Raw genomic sequence first — 20,042 nt, forward strand, 5'->3', positions numbered from 1 at the left:
CTTGGAGCTCCTCTTGGGTCCTAAGAGGAATACTCCTGGGTTCGAGGCGAACCCAACTTAACTTACAATACCAGAGTCTCATTAAACTAAACATTTATTTCATCGAGCAGCTAAATACTAAGAGTTCAGGCTGCTCGGTTACTACTACTATCGGATATCTCTAGGCTTGATCTCCTCCGGAAGCCTCCCCGGATCCGTAGACTATGAGATAGTCTACGCCTTCAACTCCTCCTGAGAGGTCTGGTTCCTCGTAGCCGATGATCTCGGCTCCTTCATTGTTGTTGTAGTCCTCCTCCAGATGATTCAAACAATCTAAGCATGGGATTTAAGAGTGGTATGAGTACGAGCGTACTCAACAAGTTCATTATAGATAAGAGGTGTTTAATGCACTAACTACGATATTAGACCAGAAAGTCTAATACCAATGCAAGTTTTGATAAACATTTCTTCAAGAGATTGCTTTTATTTCAAAGAGCTATGTCCGTCAGCCTTCACCGGTTTACTAGAACTTCATGGAGCTCCTTTCCGTCCGCGTTCGCAGTTCCTCATCCCGGAACAGGGAGTGATAGGTCACAGTTCTTTACACTCTGCAGAGGTGTGTTGCTTTACCCATAAGAGATCTTAACCTTGGTGCCAACCGGGCAGCTTTCCCGTCCACACTTCCTTAGGTGTGAGGCCCGGTATAAGGTCTAGCCAATCATGTTCCTCCGCTACCTCGAACACCCACCCTTTGTTGCATACTCCGACCCTGGGTCCACGCCGGCCCCATTATTCCCATATATTTCAGGGTGGACTCCGACCACGACGTCAATGCAGGGCTCTACCATACATTCCTACGCCGGCAGATGCAACCCATCATAGACCTCATTACGGTTGGGACTTCTACGGGTTCCCACCCCTGCATCAAGTCTCGCAAGATCATGAGCACCCGGTAATGAGCATCCGTTGATGAACGAGAGGTGGAAACACTTTTGACTATTCCGTCCCACTCCGGATCTTATGGTTAACACGGGTATTACGGCACAAGAATCACTGGCGACATTTGTTGTTTAATCCTAGATGGATATAAACCCGTGCAATGGAACCTCCACCATATCAACACAATCCATGGTTCCATTGCCCACCACATAGTCATATTCATAGTTATGAAAGTAGTGGTTTTGATTTTTATGCAATAGTGATAACCATAATACTTTGCAAGTAATTTGATAGAAATACTCAAATGACATGTGCAAGTGATGAACTTGCCTGAACACTGCAAAGTTTTGCAGTTGGAAGGTGTGGACTGACCCTTGTCCTCTGTCTCTGAAAAATAGCATCATTGTCCGATAAGGGCAATGGTTAAAGAAGCAATTATGCATGATTCCAATTTTAGGGTTTGTTCCCCCCTTCCGATGTTGTTATTATTTCATGTAAGAGGTTGATACTAAGAATAATTTGGGGATACTTGATTTAAGGTGAAATACAACCTTGAAATATTGTCAAGGTGTTTTGAAAGTCCAATTGCATTGATGGACTTGTTTTTATTATTGGAAATAATATGTGATTTAAATTATTATTTAAATCCTTAAAATAGGACTTATTCTTAATTGTCTTCAAAAATTCTCTTTGATATTTTATTTAAATAGAGAATTTTATGCTGATCTATTTTCATATTTTTAATTATTTTTTAGAGCTATTAAACATTTCTTATATAATTTCAAAGTTTCTGTATTTATTGGAATTATGAAATGACTGATTTGCCCCTGGGCCCACCTGTCAGTGCGGCCCAGCGGGTTAACCCTAACCCGAGCCGCTTGTCCGGCTTGGTCGGACGCACCCGTCCCCTTCCTCTCGCGCACGCGCTAACCCTAACCCCTCTGAGCTCTGGCGACTCCCGCGTCGCCGCCGCCTTCGCCGATTTTCTCCGGCCAACTCCGGCCATCGCCGGCGGTGAGATGGGTATCAATCGAACCGCCGTTCGATGGCGCTTCGATTGATCCGCGTCGATCTGCTTTTCCTCGCCGCTGCTGTTCTTCCCCAACCCCTCTGTGACCTAGTCGGTTGATCCACGGCGACTTCGTCGCCGCCGTTGCTCCTGGGGACTTGGCGCGGCGGTGTGCCTCGTCGTGATGCTGCTGGGACCCGTGCGCCTGGCAACGAGCTGGCTTGGCGTGGCCATGGCCTGGCGCCGCCGTTCGACCGGCGTGTGCCGCCATGCCGCCATGGCCGTGCCCTTCTCCGTCTACTGGTAAGCTCGCTCCGCCTCCCTACTGCTCTACTGCTTGTTCTTCCTCTCTTCCTTTCCTTCTAAGCTAGCTCTGGCCACTGCTTGCTGTTCCTTGTGCCTATGCTGCTCTGTGGCTGTGCTTATTGCTGCTGTCTACATGCGCCATGGCTCCTAGCTAATGTGCTTGCCCTTCTGCTATGCGTATGTTGCTTGCTGTGCTGTTACTGCCATACTTCTGTGCTTCCTAGCTACTTCTGTTCATGGTGACCTCCGGTTGTGGCCCTCCTGTGGTTGCTCATGAGCATCCAGTGATGCTCATGGCCTACTGACTTGCTCCTATTATTTTTTACTGTCACTTGGACATATTGTGTGTGCTTAATCCTGTCCCTGGCTTGATTATATTGTGCAATTGCTTGCAAATTTGCAAGAACCAGTGCACATGGGTGCTCTTCAGTGTGCTATCATTCATAGTCTTGCTCACTTGAGCATGCCTGTGGGCTAAACAACACCATCCCTTGATGATGTGCTTCTTTATACATTTATATAACATGTATTTGATTGTCTGCTAGGCCATTATTCCTGTTCTGTGACCAATTAATTTATAGTGTGCATGTGTTGATGCTAGGCTTGGCTCTAGCAAGCTCTGCCAAGCTCTGATGATCTTATAATCATCAGATGCTTGGTGACTGGCTGATGTTTCATGCTTATGTTAAGCTTGTGCTCTCCTAGTGTCTGTGTGATTCCTACACTTGTGCTAGTGTGTGTTAAAGCTTGCTCAAGCATCATCTGATGCTTGCAGTGAGCAATTGGTTCACTGGCAAGGAATTGGTGCTTGGTTACTGGTCTGTTTCATTTATCTGTAATTCTTTGCTTGGCTAAATAGATAAATGATGTGAGTTGTTTATCAGTAATGATCATCTTAATATTAATAAGATTGAGCTAGAGGGATGCCAACATCTATTGGGAACCCTAGCTCCTTTTTGAACCCATCTGGGTGATGATATTTGTGCATGGCTTCTCTGTGGGATTTGGTGAAGTGGTTGAGGTGGCCCTGACAGCAAAGCTTTGCTGTTAGGGTAGCTCCCACCTTTGTTGGCTTGCTGTGATTTGGGAAATATCTCACTGGAAGAATCCTTGTGGTTTTTCCAGTTTCCTTTGATGTTGATAAACAAGAATAGATACTTGATAGTCTATCTGTCTGATGGTGTAGTGGCTATAGGTGCTAAGTGAAGCTGACTAGCTAGATAGGATCATCCCTTGTTGGATTTCTTTGATTATGTCACTGGTTTGGCATAGCCAATGTTCCCAGGGGGCTTTCCTATTTGTTTCCCTCTTGTTCACTTGCACCAATTTGGCCAGTAGCCATATGATGACTCACATATAGGGTTTCTACCCTTGTGGTGTGTTTGAGGTCATGCCTATGCAATTTATGAACAAAACCATCTGGTTTGTTCATGATGATGTGTATACCTCACTCCAGCTCCTAGATTAAAGTGTTGTTGTAGAGGATTTGCTTCTGGTGGTTTGCTTGACTTGCCCTGCTCCTTCTTGTGGCTTGTGATTCTTGGTTTGGTTCAGTGGTGAGGTTGAACAGGTTGAACAAAGACCGGCATTCTTCTTGTTCTAACTGTTCTTGGTGTTCTTGGTGACTTACCCTGTTGCTTGTCGATGGATGAAGCAAATGGCTAGGGTTTGGCTCTGAAAAGTTTATATATGGTGCTTTCTTGCTCTCCCTGGTCGACAGCTTGGCCTGGCCACCCTTGGTGATTCTTCTCTGGCTTGTGGGTTGTACAGCATGCACACATGCAGTGTGTGCTGCCTATGTGTGTGTGTGCACCTGATACTTTGCACTTGGCTGAGAGATGATCAGCTCGGCAGAGCTGATCCATATCCCCTCATTTTTCATTATTCTTCTAACCTGCCAAGTGGCAATGCCACTTGGCATAATTCTTGTCTTGCTTTGTTGTGTGCAGGGAATCAAAAGTGTAACCAAGTGAAGATGAAGATCATCAGATCCAAGCATCTTATGAAACTAGACTTGTAATTTAGGATAGGTCTCTGATTGTAATCTTCTTTTTCTTATTTGAGCAATTCTTGTAATGTGTTGTATTATTCATTTATTTCTCTTATGAATATTGTAATGACAATGTAAATTGTGTGATGATCAATAAAGCTCAAAGTTTTCCCTAATGAGCTTTACTTTATTTTAATTGCTCATATTGTTTATTATTTATAATTTACTTAATGAATTTCCTCACATTTCATTATTTAGGGTAATTATTTAATGTTTGAATTTGAAATTCAAATTCAACTTTGGTTTGAATTCAATCATGTCACTTAATTTAGAATTCAATCATGCAACTTAAATTTGATGCAAATTCTCCCCTCTCTTCTCAAAACCCTAAACTAGTTAGGTGAGATGCAAGTTTGTCGCACTCTCGAAACCCTAACCCTGTAAGGTGTCGAGAGAGAAACTTGTCCCCCTTCGATGCAGTTTTTGTTTAAAAGCGCGAAATTTCCCCAGAATTTACCATGCAATGCACATCCCTTTCTAAAATCTACCCCTCGATCGTCTCTAAACCTGGGACATTACAATGGGTCCATAGCAGTAGCTAGATGGTTGTCTTCTCCTCATTATGCTTCATTGTTGGATCTTGTGAGCTGCCTAACATGATCAAGATCATCTATCTGTAATACTATATGTTGTGTTTGTCGGGATCCGATGGATAGAGAATACTATGTTATGTTGATTATCAATCTATTACCTATGTGTTGTTTATGATCTTGCATGCTCTCCGTTATTAGTAGAGGCTCTGGCCAAGTTTTTTTACTCTTAACTCCAAGAGGGAGTATTTATGCTCGATAGTGGGTTCATGCCTCCATTAAATTTGGGACAGTGACAGAAAGTTCTAAGGTTGTGGATGTGCTGTTGCCATTAGGGATAAAACATTGATGCTATGTCTAAGGATGTAGTTATTGATTACATTACGCACCATACTTAATGCAATTGTCTGTTGTTTACAACTTAATACTGGAAGGGGTTCGGATGATAACCTGAAGGTGAACTTTTTAGGCATAGATGCATGCTGGATAGCGGTCTATGTACTTTGTCGTAATGCCCAATTAAATCTCACAATACTCATCATATCATGTATGTGCATGGTCATGCCCTCTCTATTTGTCAATTGCCTGACTGTAATTTGTTCACCCAACATGCTATTTATCTTATGGGAGAGACACCTCTAATGAACTGTGGACCCCGGTCCATTCTTTTACGTTGAGTACAATCTACTGCAATACTTGTTCTACTGTTTTCTGCAAACAATCATCATCCACACTATACATATAATCCTTTGTTACAGCAAGCCGGTGAGATTGACAACCTCACTGTTTCGTTGGGGCAAAGTACTTTGGTTGTGTTGTGCAGGTTCCACGTTGGCGCCGGAATCCCTGGTGTTGCGCCGCACTACATCCCGCCGCCATCAACCTTCAACGTGCTTCTTGGCTCCTCCTGGTTCGATAAACCTTGGTTTCTTTCTGAGGGAAAACTTGCCGCTGTACGCATCACACCTTCCTCTTGGGGTTCCCAACGGACGCGTGCTGTACGCGTATCAGCCACTCGTGCACTAGTGACAAGCATTAAACACAACAAGGTTGCAGCAACAATAACTTTACAAACTTATATAGATAGACTGATCATAATGTAACAATTCATCGGATCTCAACAAACACAACACCGATTACATCAGATGGATCTCAATCATGTAAAGCAGCTCATGAGATCATTGTATTGAAGTACATGGGAGAGAGAGTACCAACTAGCTACTGCTAGAACCCGTAGTCCATGGGGGAACTACTCACGGAGCATGATGGAGGCGGTGGCGTTGATGGAGAAGGCTCCGGGGGTAAATCCCCGTCCCGGCAGGGTGCCGGAACAGGACCTTCTGACCCCCGAAAGTAGGTTTCGATGGCGGCGGCGCTCCGGGAGTTCTTCTGGAATATGATCGATCTCCTCCGGGTTTTCGCGTCGTGGGGGAATAAATAGGCAAATGGGCGATGTCGGTGGAGTCCCGAGGTGGGCTCCCCACACCCCGGCACGCCTGGGGGCCTGGCCGCGCCGCCCTATGGGGAGGAGGTCGTGGGCCTCCCCCGGGCTTGCCCTTCTGGCTCCGTGTGTCCCTCGGAAAAATAGGAGGTTTGACTTTTGTTTCGTCGAATTCCGAGAATATTACCCGAACAGTTTTTCTGGAACCAAAAACAGCAGAAAACAGGAACTGGCACTTCGGCATCTTGTTAATAGGTTAGTCCCGAAAAATGCATAAAAATGATATAAAGTATATATAAAACATGTAGGTATTGTCATAAAACTAGCATGAAACATAAGAAATTATAGATACGTTGGAGACGTATCAGTCGGCGGCGGGCCCCTGCCGCCACACACCCCGGCGGCATCCTCCACGTGTTGCTTGGGAGCTCTACCGCCACACACAAGGTGGTCCTTTTGTCAATTTTTCTCGAGGTGGTCCTTTTTGTCAATTAATTGGGGCAGGTGGTCTCTTTTGACAAAATTTCGAAATCAACAACTAACTAGAATGCACTTGAAGCTGAGTATTTTACGTGTCAAATGGAAACTTCATTGGCACACTTGGGGAAACAAATGTACAGTAATATATTTATTCAGTATATACTTGTTTCACTCTCACGGTACACTACCTAAAACATTGCTATCCCGTAAAAAAAAATCTTTACGTATTTGACACTTAGTCAAAATTTCCTCCGTAGTAAGTAATATGGCATCGCCCTCCACCCCGTTACACTCTGCTGTCAGTTTTTCTTTTCATGGACAAAAATACCCCTCCCTTAGTCATTACGCAACGCTAAAAAAAAATCTAACCCGTTTACTGTCGTCCCTGTCTGTCCCCGACTCGAGCCGCCGGCGGCGGCGCATAGATAGAAGCAGCGGCGAGACGCGATAGTTATGTGGGACTAGGGGGTGGCTGTGGTGGGCGGCCAGGTTAGATTCAAGGCTATGTATTGCGAGCCCAACGTTCCGGCGGATGGCTGGCAAGGCGCGGCGGCGCCGTCGTCGTGGTCGGCGACGAGGGGCTCGGCCGGTGCACCATCGAGACAGCGCTCCAGCACTGCCTCCTCCGCCAACGTCGTCGCGGAAGCCTTGGGTGGAGCTGCGTCGACATCACCATCTCCGCGAGCGCGAGCGCCTGCAACGAGCGTCGCCTGCTCCTACAATTATGTCCACGTTCCAGATAAGTTTGTACTATGATTAGTTTTCGTGATTTGCTTCTGTGGTTTCCTTTTCGATCTGAATTCCTACAATTACGTTCATGTTCCAAAAAAATAATAATGCATGAATACTGAACGAATCTTCCGATTTGCTCCCATACGAAATTAATTTGGCTACTGGATATGATGCAGATCTTGCTTGTATCTGTTGGATCTTGCATGCATCAAGTTTCTTCATAGACCATTGCATGGATCTTTGTATGCATTTATGTACGAATATTTCTGTGAAACTGTGGTGGATCTTCACCTCTATGATCTGGGACGGTAAGGGAATGAAAATGAAAATAATATTTGATACCTTTGTAAATACTGCGGTAATTGTGCATTTCCATAAATACTACTACAAGAGAAAATATTCGCAATGTCCTTAAGGAGAAACTATGTGATATACCTAAACCTGTATGTGGTGATTGTGATCATGGATGTGACATGTGTGAACCTGGATGTGTATGGCACTTGTAGATGTTGTGCGATCTAATCTCCATGTAGGTATACACTGTGTGCGGGGATATGGTGTCAACTTACAGGTGAGATTTTGCCCAACTATTGAGCATTTTGAATTAAAATCTGATGATAAAGTTTCTCAATTAAAGTCAATGAACAAATATGTGACAGTATTTTTGCTTGTTTTTACAAAAAAATTGGCCACATAGTGCACCAGGGTCAAAAGTGTCTTTTCATGTCACTGTTTAACACTGTTAGTGCTCAAAATGAACTAGAGTGTCATATTAGGCAACAAATTCTGACCAAGGGCAAATAGGGGTTAGGTAGGGTTGGATAAGGATTTCTCTCTCCATTCCCCAATTCCCCAATCCAATAGCGACCGAGGGGTGAGGCCGATATGAGCCACCGCCGCCGCCGACCCTTGCCGTTGTCGCCGGAAGTGGCGCATCCGCTGGATGACGACGATCTCCTCCATGAGATCATGCTGCGCCTCCCGCCGCAGCCGCCCCACCTCCTGCGCGCGTCCATCATCTCCAAGCGCTGGCGACGCCTCGCCACCGACCGCAAGTTCCTTCGCCGCTTCCGCATCCACCACCGGAAGCCTCCCCTTCTCGGCGATTTCTGGGAAGGCAACAAACTCTCATTCAGATCCTACCTCGATCCGCCCTACCGCATCCCTCCTGGGCGCTTCTCCCTGCGACCCAGAGGCAGCGAGCAATGGACGTGCCTCGACTGCCGCCATGGACGCCTACTCTTTGACGACTGGATAAAGAGTCAGGTAATTGTGTGGGACCCCATCACTGATGACCTCCACATGGTTCCCTATCCGCTGCAGTTCCACAAATCTAGGATTGTGCTAATCCAGGGTGGGGCGGTGCTCTGCGCTGCTGTCGACCAGGGCCATGTTCATGGCGCCTGCCACTCGAGCCCTTTCAAAGTGGTCGTGCTGAGCAGCTACCCGCACAAAGATGAAGCTGTCAATGAAACCATCACCTTCGCAAGCGTTTACTCTTCGGAGACTGTTGGCATATGGAGTGATCTCGTATCAACAACACTTCCGTGGAGGGTTATAATGTTTCCGATTCGCAGCACACTTGTTGGTAACACCATTCACTGGCTGCTTGCAATGAATACCACTGGCATACTTGAGTTTGATTTGGATGCACAGAGGCTCGCTGTGACCAAGATGCCTCTTGGTGCTCCTCCTTGCGATCACAGTGTTGAGATAATCCAGTCAGAGGATGGCGGTGTTGGCTTCGCTGCATTGTCTGGCCCTCGCTACTGCCCCTGCTTGCAAATGTGGGACAGGAAGGTCGATCCTCATGGAGTTATTACATGGGTGTTGCGGAAGACGTTTGAACTGCAGAAGATTCTTGGATTGCAATCTAGGATTGAGAATGACAAATTATCCATGCTACACTATCTGGATGATGTTCATGCCATCTTTTTACGGGTGCAGTCATCTGTCTACATGGTTCAGCTTGAATCCATGCAGTCTAAGGAACTTGGCAAAAGCATCCATAGTTGCGTCTATCTGCCTTTCACAAGTTTCTATACCGAAGGCCAAGGTAACTGCTTGCTCATCTTAACATTTTTCATAGGAATAACTAGTGTACTTCTGAAGTGTTAACTACAAAATTAGCATTTTTTACTAACTTAGATATTGTCTTTTATGTTTTTTTGTAATCATTGAATTGTGGGTGCCTATGTTACTACCATGGTAGTGTATTATTGGTCATCTGCACACACATTATTTTTAGGGGGAAAAGGGATTAAATTAGATTATGACGTGCTTTGGCGATTTCTGGAGGGAAATCCCTTAGCCAAACTGCAGTTTCCTTCTGATCCCTACCAACTCTAGCTAATTAATGGCTTACCATGTTAGCTTCCCTACTAATCTTAGGTAGTCTAGTACCCTTTTCCCTAAACAACTCACGAATTACACTGATGCGAAACACATAAATAGACGGATTCAGTTTGCTATCTTTTATTAGCTCAATTGCCTCTGCGCAATTAGTTTCGATTATGAAGTCTGATGGGGACTAATGCAGAGCAAGTTGCATTCCTTCCTTGATCGCCATTAGTTCAGCTTCTGTCGCGTTTCGACACTGCTTCAATTCTCGACAAGCTGCATAAATAACCTGTCCTTCATGGTCACGTAGTACCATCCTTGCACCCCCATGGGGAGAGAAAACGCCATCAACATTCAGTTTTGCAGTGCCCTCTCCTGGCAGCATCCATTTTTTTCTGACTTTCTGTCATCCATCCTCCTGATCACACTGCCTGCTGAATCCTTCATTCACGGAGACGACCATTTTCTCTTTTACCACATCCAAGTTCGGTCTTTGCTTGATCATCAGCCCGGAGTTAAGGTAACTGACAAGGAACCGTCGAGATCCCTCCACAGGTGGACATGGTTTATCATGGGTGAGTTCATTGAGCTGATCCCATACTCTCCAGATTGTCATCAGTGTCATGGCCTGCTGGGTTTCAGACAAGGAGCACAGTAAGTGAAGCAGCCAATCATCTCCCGTATGAACTATCAGTCTATCTGAGGGGAGTTCCCAGACCTCTCTCAGTGCACGTGCAAGCGGACTTCTGCCGAAGACATGGAACGTGTCCTCCGGTTCACACCCACAGATTTGGCGAATTGCTGTTGTAGCCATACCTCTTCTGCTCATGTTCACCTGCGTTGCAATAGGATTGCGGCACACCTTCCAATCTAGAACCTTCATCTTTGGTGGGATAGGACATCGCCATATGATTTCCCAGTTTGGTCTAACCCCACTTGGTCGTGCACTAGTTGCCTAGGGAGCATCTCTAACAGAGACTGAACTCACCGAAACTGAAAACGGTGAGTTCAGTCTCCCGAAAACGCTTGTTCGGTTGATTTTGGCACTCGCGCAGAATAGAACCCGTTAATACGAACTGAAAAAACGAAATTAACTTTTCACGGGAGAATTCATCGATGAACACATATTAAACGACGATAGTTGTTGCTCCGATTGAGCATCATACTTACATAATTTGTACTACGAACATAAAATTAACTTAAAATCCTCCGCCGCGGGACCTAATTTCACCAAAATTCGGCCCCAGGCTACGCACAGCGGCGAAGGGGTGGCGGAGGAAGGCGAGGCGTTGGACGGTCTCGAGCTTCTACTCCGAGTCAAGCTTGACGATCTCGAGCTTCACGCGGCGGACGCGTGCCTCCCGGCGCGCCGCCTCGTACTCGTGGACCTGGCGGACGGCGTCGGCCTTCTCCCTGCGGAATCATGCTCGCGTCTCGGACACGACCGTGACCTGCGCGATCACGGCCTCCTCCTCCTGGTCGTCGTGGACGTAGTCGCTAGGGGAGAAGAGAGGCGCCGGCGCTGCGTCCTCCGAGCTGCTGTCGTACATCGTCGGGAGAGGGGGCGGCACGACCCGCCAGAGGAGGAGCCCTCGCCGCCGTTTGCGTCGCCCCCAGTTCGTGCACCGGCGGGCAGTGCGCTTGCGCGCGCCCTCCGACCGGTTCCATTTCCGCCGCTCCGCCTTTGAGCGGAAAACGGGGGGCCGCAGTGGCGAGTCTCCGCCGCCCAACTGACCTCCTCCCCTCGCGGAGCTTTCGCGGCTAGCCATGGGGAGGTCGCGGTTGAGCGAACGTGGCGCTGGCGGTAGGGAGATTTCTCGTCGGAGGAGGTGGAGGAAGACGGCGGAGCGGTGGCCGTGGCGGAGGGAAGTAGGGTTTGAAAACCGAACTCCCCTCCATGGTGGCGAGCGTCGCGTTTCTCGGGCCCCCGAACTGAGTTTATGGGCCAGGCCGCGAGTTCAGGCTCTTGTCTGGGCAACTTTCGGCCGGAACCCGTAAACTCACCAGAAAAATACGGTTTCGGCGGGGTTTTCGGTCTCTGTTAGAGTTGCTCTAAGTACACCTCTTTTTAGCACAAACCACATACAGGTGAAAAATTGACAACAAATAAAACTATAAAGTGAACTTGAATTGGAGACTGTGAAAAATGAGCAATTTAGAGCATCTCCAGCCGTTGGGGCTCCCTAGGCCGAAATCCGGCGCTATTTAGCGCCGGATGGATGTATTTTTTGGCCTAGGGAGGCCCATTTTCCCAGCGGCGACCCCATGGTCGCCTGCTGACGCTCACCCACCGCGTGCATTGCGACGGTGCATTCGCCGGGAAGGGGAACCGTCGGAGTGGCCTCGACGCATTGAACCGCCGTAATGGTCCGCGAAGTGGTCTGGGGAGCCCAAACGCCTCGTCGGGAATGGGCAAAGTGGCCTCGACGCAAGAACCGCCCCCGTATGGAGGACGAACTTCGCAGAAGAGCAATCGCCGCTCTCTTCGTCGGTAGACCAACATATAAGGTTTCCGATGGCCGACGCCATTCATCTTTTCTCTCACCATCCTCTGTCACCATGAGCGATCTCTCTTGGCCATCGTACACCGACAGCGAGGGGAAATCGCCTGGATGGCGCCATTGGTGGGACCGAGCTGCATCGTCCAGCAGCGACGATTCGCCGCCGCCGTCCAGCGAGGAGGAATGGGATGACGAGGAGGAGGAGGACGAAGAGGCCGAGGAGCAGGCCGAGGAAGAGGCTAAGGAGGAGGCTGAGGACGCGGCGGCCCGGCCGAAGGCGAAGGCGCAGCCGGCGAGCGACGAGGAGGAGTCAACTTCCTCCGACACGTCGAAGGACACCGGATCTTCGGAGGAGGTGTCGAGCCGGAAGCGTCACCGCCAGGACGATGAGGCGGGGCCATCTAGGAAGAAGAAGTAGTTTAAGTTTGTTTTAAAGTTTTTGTATGTAATTTTTATGTTTACTTGAAGGTTTATATGCAATTTTTCTATGTTCAAAGTAGTCTAAGTTTGCCGTAGAATTAAATTTCGCCGGAAACGCAGCCGCGTCGTCTATCGGGAAGACGAGGGTATTGCCTTAGAAACCAGGCCTTTGTCGCCGACAGGTCGGAGCCACCAGACGGTTCCCGCACTTTCGTTTCGTCCGGAGTCCCCGAGCGCTCCCCGGGGGGCCGGGGATGGCCTGGGTTCTCCGGACGGATGAAAGGCCTAATCCGGACGAAATCGAGGAGCCGGGGCCGCGACTGGGCCGTTTTCGTCCGTCCGGATGAAAAAAAGGCGTCCTGGGGGCCTCGTCGGGGGGACGGCTGGAGATGCTCTTAGGTGGCAGAACATTTAGGAAAGTAAAATACAGTTCTATTCAGTAATTGTCTCTGTGAAAAAATTATCACTGCTGATCTTGCTATTAACCTAAAATCTATAACAGCTATCGTACCTTAGAAAATACATAGTGCTATTCTATTTCTATATTTTATTGAGGAGTTTTCCTAGAACTGTTTGGATGGGAGAGGTTTGAAATAGTTGTATTTGACAGAAAATAGATGGCCGATCGCGTGCCTTCAATTGCGTAGTAGCCAAAAAAATTCCCATTTTCAGTTGTGCACTGTGGTTACTGTTTTTATTTTCAGATGTTATGACTGTTGTGGTCTTAGAAGGTGGTGTGCATATTTTTTGGTTGCTGAAAGAAGCATTAGTAGGTGTCAGGAAACATTAGCTTACAGGAGATGGAATAACATTTCTGTTGTTAGCCATTTTTATGAAGTTTTTGTTGTTAGATGGGCGCTGCTATTTTATTTCTACGAGTTCTGATTGTGGTATCCTCTACGTGTGTCCAACTGTAGGGTGTAGGGTTATATCGGACTATTTATAAGATAAACCGGTAATGAATATGAGGCCAGTGATCTGTGTACTAGCTGATGTCACATCCTAGAACTAGGATTTTACGTATCAATGTACACCAACTTTATTATTTTTCGTATGAACATGAATTTTGTGGTTGCCGATGCCTTGCATATAAAATCATTATGCCTATAAACACTAGGATTTTACGTATCAATGTACACCAGCAATATTATTTTTCGTATGAAACATGAGTTTTGTGGTTGCTGATGCCTATGGATATAAAATCATAATGCCTATAGATACAAGAAAAGTCCACTGCTGTCCTCTTCTTGTACATGTGCATACTCCAATGGTATTGATTTTATAGCATGAGCAAACACACTGAAGGTGTGTCAAATTGGCAGCTTGATTTGCACATTGAAGCTTAAAACTAGTTTCATGTTTTCATCTAAGTAATCTGATGGTGCATGATTATTTTGTTTTTCAGGCAAGCAGGTTGCTAGAGCTAGTGCGTTCCCCCCGATAAAAAGAAAAGGAAAAGGTTGGTAGTGTGTTCATACATATCTTCCTGTTTTATCACTTTCTTATACTATTTTTACCTAGTAGTGTTCAGATGTTCTGGCTAAATATATTGAGCCACAAGTTCCTTTACTGCGAAGTTAATACTGCGGAATTAAGTAATGTAAGATGGGTTTTTGCACAGGCGTGTTTACCAGTTCGAAGCAGAAGCAGCTCATCACTGGATGATGTGCAGCCTGGGATGCGACTGAAATCCGCTTATGTCTATGTTTATGGCTACATCTACTGTAGCTGTCTCGCCGAAATCATCGACAATGTTGAACTGTGGTGTAGTACTTTACGTGTCTGTCTAATGGAGTAGTATGTACTTGTCAACTGAAGTCTAAAATATTTGGGTTAAATAAGGCAGTGTTGGCCTTGATAATTGATTGTAATCCACCGCCAGTTTGACTTAGTGCTGACGCCAAATTATGGATGCCAATTGCCTGGTGTTGAGTATGTTTTACTTGTAATGCTCTGCTGGGCGTTGTTAGTTAGCGGGTGAATTTCTGACAGACCCGATTTTCCGTGTAGATGTTGGAATGGTGGGGAAGAAGAGGAGGGGCAGCTGCTGCTTGTATCCGATCGAGATAGCATGCTCGTCAAATCCTTGTTGAAATTATGTCTGCATCTCCTGATTTGTCTTAGTCCTCGCATTCTCGAAAACAAGTACAGGTACGTGTGGTGAATGAAGCGGTCGAGAGGACCGTGCTTAACGTTAGCTCCGCAAACATTAGAAAGTGGTGTCCAGTTTATCCGAAGTATCCCAATGGTATTTCGTGTGGATTAACAACCCTGCATTTCATTTAGAAGTTTGGGACATTAAGATCATCTCCACCGGCCACCGGCGGTCCCCAAATAGACGCGGCAAGGGCGCCGGCAGTGTCGTATGGGGCCGCCGGTAGAGCATCCTCTATTTGGAGATGTTGTTCCCACACCGGCGCCCCCATATGGTAGCCCCAATAGAAATTCAAACTTAAAATGACATTTTTAAAATAATATTTATACGAATATTGACTAGTTTTGTACGAAACTTACTCGAATTTAAATTAAAAACTAATAAAAAGCTAGCGGTGGTGTGCGTTGAAGGCGCTGAAGTTGAGGTTGTTGTCGTCGTCGCTGTCATCACTAGACGCCCCGAAGGACTCGTTGTCGTCCTCCTCCTCCTTTGGTGCCGGCAGCTCGGAAGGTCCGCCTAGGTCGACGAAGTTGGCGCCGTGGTTCCTGGCAGACCACAATGCCGCCTGCCGCGGGTCCATCGTCATCTTCCGGTAGTCCTCCTCGACGGAGCGGCTGATGATGAAGTTTTGGCCAGGGAACTCCTCTGTGTCGTCGCCGCCACAGAGGGCCGCCTGCGCCTCCGTCTCCCACCATTGCTTCTTCGCCGGCGAAAGTGGTGGCGAGCCCGCGGCATCCTCCTCCTTGAGGTGGCGGCATCGAGCTGACCCCGTCGTCCGACAGGCCAGAGCCGAAGACGCGCGCCTCGCCCCGTGGTGGATGCCGACGCCACCCGAAGGAGGCGCGTGCGGTCGCCGGCTGCTGACGATTTGGTGCGCGAGCTTCCGGAAGCCGTCGTCCTTGTCGGCGCTGTTATCACCAGATTTAGGTCAAATCAGGAAGTGGGCCGTAAGGGAGATGGGCTTGGAAGGTTACATGTGGAAGATCTCTGAAGCGGCCTTGCACGAAGAGTTTGGGCTAGATTGCCCGTGTATCTTTAATTATGGTAGATTGTATCTTAGATTAAAAGTTAGAGTTTGTATCGTGCACGGTGGGGATTATTCCCACGTTAGAGAGTCCCCTGGACTATAAATATGTATCTAGGGTTTATGGAATAAACAACAACCAACGTTCAACCAACCAATCAATCTCGGCGCATCGCCAACTCCTTCGTCTCGAGGGTTTCTACCGGTAAGCATCATGCTGCCTAGATCGCATCTTGCGATCTAGGCAGCAGAAGCTTTATGTTGTTCATGCGTTGCTCGTACTGAAGCCTTTTTGATGGCGAGCAACGTAGTTATCATAGATGTGTTAGGGTTAGCATAGTTCTTCGTATAACATGTTATCGTAGTGCAACCCTTGCATATCTAGCCGCCCTTACACCTATCTTAGGTGTAGGGGCGGCACCCCGCTTGATCATTATTTAGTAGATCCGATCCGTTACGGTTGCTCCTTGTTCATCAAGGATTAGTTTAATATCTGCAATAGTTAGGCCTTACAAAGGGTTGGAGGATCCAGCGGCACGTAGGGTGTCGTTTGCTAGTCCTAGACAGGATGTTCCGGGGATCAACCTCGTGTTGGTTTTTAGGCCCTATCTAGGATCGGCTTACGATCACCGTGCGTGGCCGCGAGGCCCAATCGTGAGTAGGATGATCCGATTATGTGGTGAAAACCCTACATCGTCGTAGATCGTATTAGCTTTATCTTGATCAAGCAGGACCACCATATATTCGTGCACCTCGTACGAATCATGGGTGGATCGGCTCCTTGAGCCGATTCACAGGATAACCTGAGAGCCGATCGAGGCTCGTATTTAATGTTTACGTGTATGCCATGCAGGAAACTAAGCGAGGCATCTTCATCACCTTCCTGACCAGGTATAGGTCAGGTGGCACGCCCTTGCATCAGCATCGGACGTGTGTACCAGAAGCTTTGCGGGCCGTCGCTCGGAGGGACCTCGGCCAGCCGCAGCCCTAGGTTGTTCCCGGCTCTACTGTGTTGCCCGTCGCTGCCCGCCAGTGGGTTTTGACCGCAACACATTCTGGCACGCCCGGTGGGACAAGCTTCGACATCAACCAGCTCGCCATCTACATCTGAGATGGCGGACGGCACTCCAGTCACGTACGAGGATCTGACCGACGAGCTCAAGAAGAAGTATGACGAGAGCCAAGTCATCCTCGAAGCCGACCTCATCGGCTCTTTCCACAGAACCCGTTCACATGGCATCAGGTGGAAGGGGTTCTCGCCTAATGGTGCACTCGATGGGATAGACCTCTCTGCCCCGTCGGAAGAACGCACCAGGTCCCTGCGGCAGGAGATCAACTACTTGGTGGCTCACTCGCTACACCGCCACTCTGAGAACCTGGTAAACATGTTGGAGCGTGTCGCTCTTCGTGTGATCCAGGAGATCATGAGCCACCAGTACTCGCCGTCAGGACCAGCTCTCGGGACGCATCAAGGAGAGTTGCCACTCCAGTCCCGTCCACCGCTGCTATTTGCGTTGGCAGCACCAGAAGTGCCGACTTCACCGGCATTCGTCGTCTACAAGATCGGTGGTGACCCTAGTGACTACCAGTTCTTGCATGAGGCGCCTAAGGAGATCCCTCACGGGTACACGTGCACGTATGTGCCAGATTGTGGTAACTGGGCGCTCACAAACCAGGCCACAACATCAGGGACTTCTGGGAAAATAGGAGGGACGTCAGCGACAGATCTTGAGAAGCAGACGTGGCTAACTAAGTACGCCACCCCGACGAACCTCCAGAGCTCAGCTCCTGCAGTTGGCTCAGAGCTGGAAAAGCAAGCATGGCTGGCTAAGTACGCCACTCCGGCAAATCTTCAGAGTTCAACTCCTGCAGCCAGCACGGCGGATCAGATCAGCACCATACTGAGAGACCAGTTCGGCATGGTGCCGAAAAGGAGGGCAATCGGCTATTCCAAGCCGTACCCCGACGACTACGAGATGATCCCGCTACCACCTAAATATCGGCTCCCTGATTTCTCCAAATTCAGTGGATCAGATGGTTCCAGCTCCATCGAGCATGTGGGCCGATATTTGGCACAGCTAGGAACGGCCTCAGTGTCGGATTCGCTACGCGTGAGGTTCTTCTCACAGTCCCTCACGGGATCGGCTTTCGGGTGGTACACCTCGTTGCCACCAGACTCGATCCGGACTTGGAAGCAGTTGGAAGAACAGTTCCATATGCAGTACCACTCAGAGGTTTCCGAGTCTGGCCTTGCCGATCTAGCACAAATACGTCAGAAGCGTGGAGAAACTGTGACAGAATACATCCAGCGCTTCAGGACTCTTAGGAACCGATGTTATTCGGTTCGTGTGACTGAAAAGGAAGCAGTCGAGTTGGCAGTAGCGGGCCTTGCAACACCGCTCAAGGACATGGCCTCCCAAGCAGACTACCCCTCACTGGCGCACATGGTTCGTAAACCGTCGGCATATGAACAGCGCCACCGGACTCGTGCAGACAAATTCAAGCGTGCAGTAGTCCTGGTCGAGGCAGAGGAAGACAAAGTTTCTGCGGGAGATCAAGAGGTAGCAGCGGCTGAATGGACTCGGGGGGAACCCCCGTGTCCTGCAAATGGGTAAAGCCACCAGGCCCGCCCAGGGGGTTTGATTTTGACGTGACCAAAACTGAGCAAATCTTCGACCTCCTGCTCAAGGAGAAGCAGTTGACGATTCCCGAAGGTCTCAAATTCCCCACGGTGCAAGAGCTGAACGGAAAGCCATACTGCAAATGGCATAACTCGCTCTCCCATGCCACCAACGACTGCAGGGTGTGGCGTCAGCACATCCAAGCGGCGATAGAAAAAGGGCGTCTGATTTTCAACCAGTACGCCATGAAGGTCGACACCCAACCCTTCCCCGCCGTTAACATGGTGGAATGCACTTACCCTGAAGGTTGCCAGCCAGGATCCTCGTTCGGCATCAACATGGTAGGACCTGGGAACCACTCTGGCAAAGATGGAGACGAGGGCAGCTGCTCTCGTAGCAAGGACACAGAGGAGGCCGCTCCACGCGATCGGCTCCGTCATGATGGCAAGCGCTACGTCACAGAGGGAGAAGTGAAGAGCATAAGATATCAGCGACCCCTCTCTGATCACCTCCTCAACAAGTATGTGAGTCAGTATGACCAACGCCGACGGTCCAGCTATGATGATGAAAGAGATCGTCTGGCTAGAGAAGCCAGAAGATATCGTCGGCATGATCGCGATGAGGAGGAGCACGAGCGCCGCGCCGAAGAAAAATCAAGGGAGCAAGATGACAACGACAGGCACTGGGACTGCCCCTTCTTCAGACACTGCTGGGATTCAGGAATAAGCCGATTGCCCACAATCGGCAATTGCCCAGAATGCAACCAGAAGAAGAAGGAGGCAGCCAACGTGTCTGTGTTCAGGCGCTTAGGGCCTCTCCCGCCACAAAGCAAACGCACTGAGTCCCCTCGGTGGGAAGATCTCGAGGATTCAGAAGACGAGGGACAAGAAGAAGAAGACAGGTACCACCGTCCAAGGTGGTGCCCTGATGGACTCAGCCGTTCCCAAAAGCGCAGGGTTCAGCGATTGCGCGGCCTGGAGGAAGCCGAAAGGTTATACTTGCATACGCTAAGGAAGGCACGACCTGATCTGGCTGCGAAAGTTCAGCGAACCCTGGACGAAGAGGGTCGTCCACGGAAAATGGAATGGCGTCCCAAGCAAAGGAAAGCCGATGATGAAACATCGGCTGGTACAAACATGGTGCTCGTCCTTCCGACGGAGCTTAGTGCTCCACGGTTACACGATGCATTCAAGGTGGACGACAGCAAGCGCATCAAGTCAGAGGTTGGGCTGGTTTTATCCACCAGCCTGACCGAGTAGCTGAAGCAAAGCGATGAGCAAACGTGGCGAGGCTGATCCTTGTGATCGGCCCCAAAAATCTATGAAGGGACATTACAGAACCTTCAGTCAGTGCTTCAATCATTATGGAGGCCGATCCCAGCAATCGGCCAAAATTATCTTCACCACATGTTATGCTTGTGCTCAACATCGATCTACTGGGCAGCGGCCACATCGGCGGATGAAAGTCAGCACGAATCCTCGCGGAGCCGACGTGCCAGTACAGTGCCTTGGTTAA

General features: G+C 48.6%; 1 protein-coding gene across 1 annotated transcript; it reads left to right on the plus strand.

Annotated features, from left to right (window-relative positions):
* The first annotated feature begins 7,483 nt into the window (after window positions 1-7,483).
* Window positions 7,484-14,608, plus strand: LOC127344270 (uncharacterized). The gene is made up of 3 exons (XM_051370504.2): window positions 7,484-9,522; window positions 14,133-14,186; window positions 14,349-14,608. The coding sequence occupies exons 1-3, from the start codon at window positions 8,352-8,354 to the stop codon at window positions 14,390-14,392; spliced, it is 1,269 nt and encodes a 422-aa protein (XP_051226464.1). The 5' UTR covers window positions 7,484-8,351; the 3' UTR covers window positions 14,393-14,608.
* Window positions 14,609-20,042: the final 5,434 nt, after the last annotated feature.

The sequence above is a fragment of the Lolium perenne genome, chromosome 3 (genome assembly GCF_019359855.2).
Source record: "Lolium perenne isolate Kyuss_39 chromosome 3, Kyuss_2.0, whole genome shotgun sequence".
Taxonomy (NCBI): domain Eukaryota; kingdom Viridiplantae; phylum Streptophyta; class Magnoliopsida; order Poales; family Poaceae; genus Lolium; species Lolium perenne.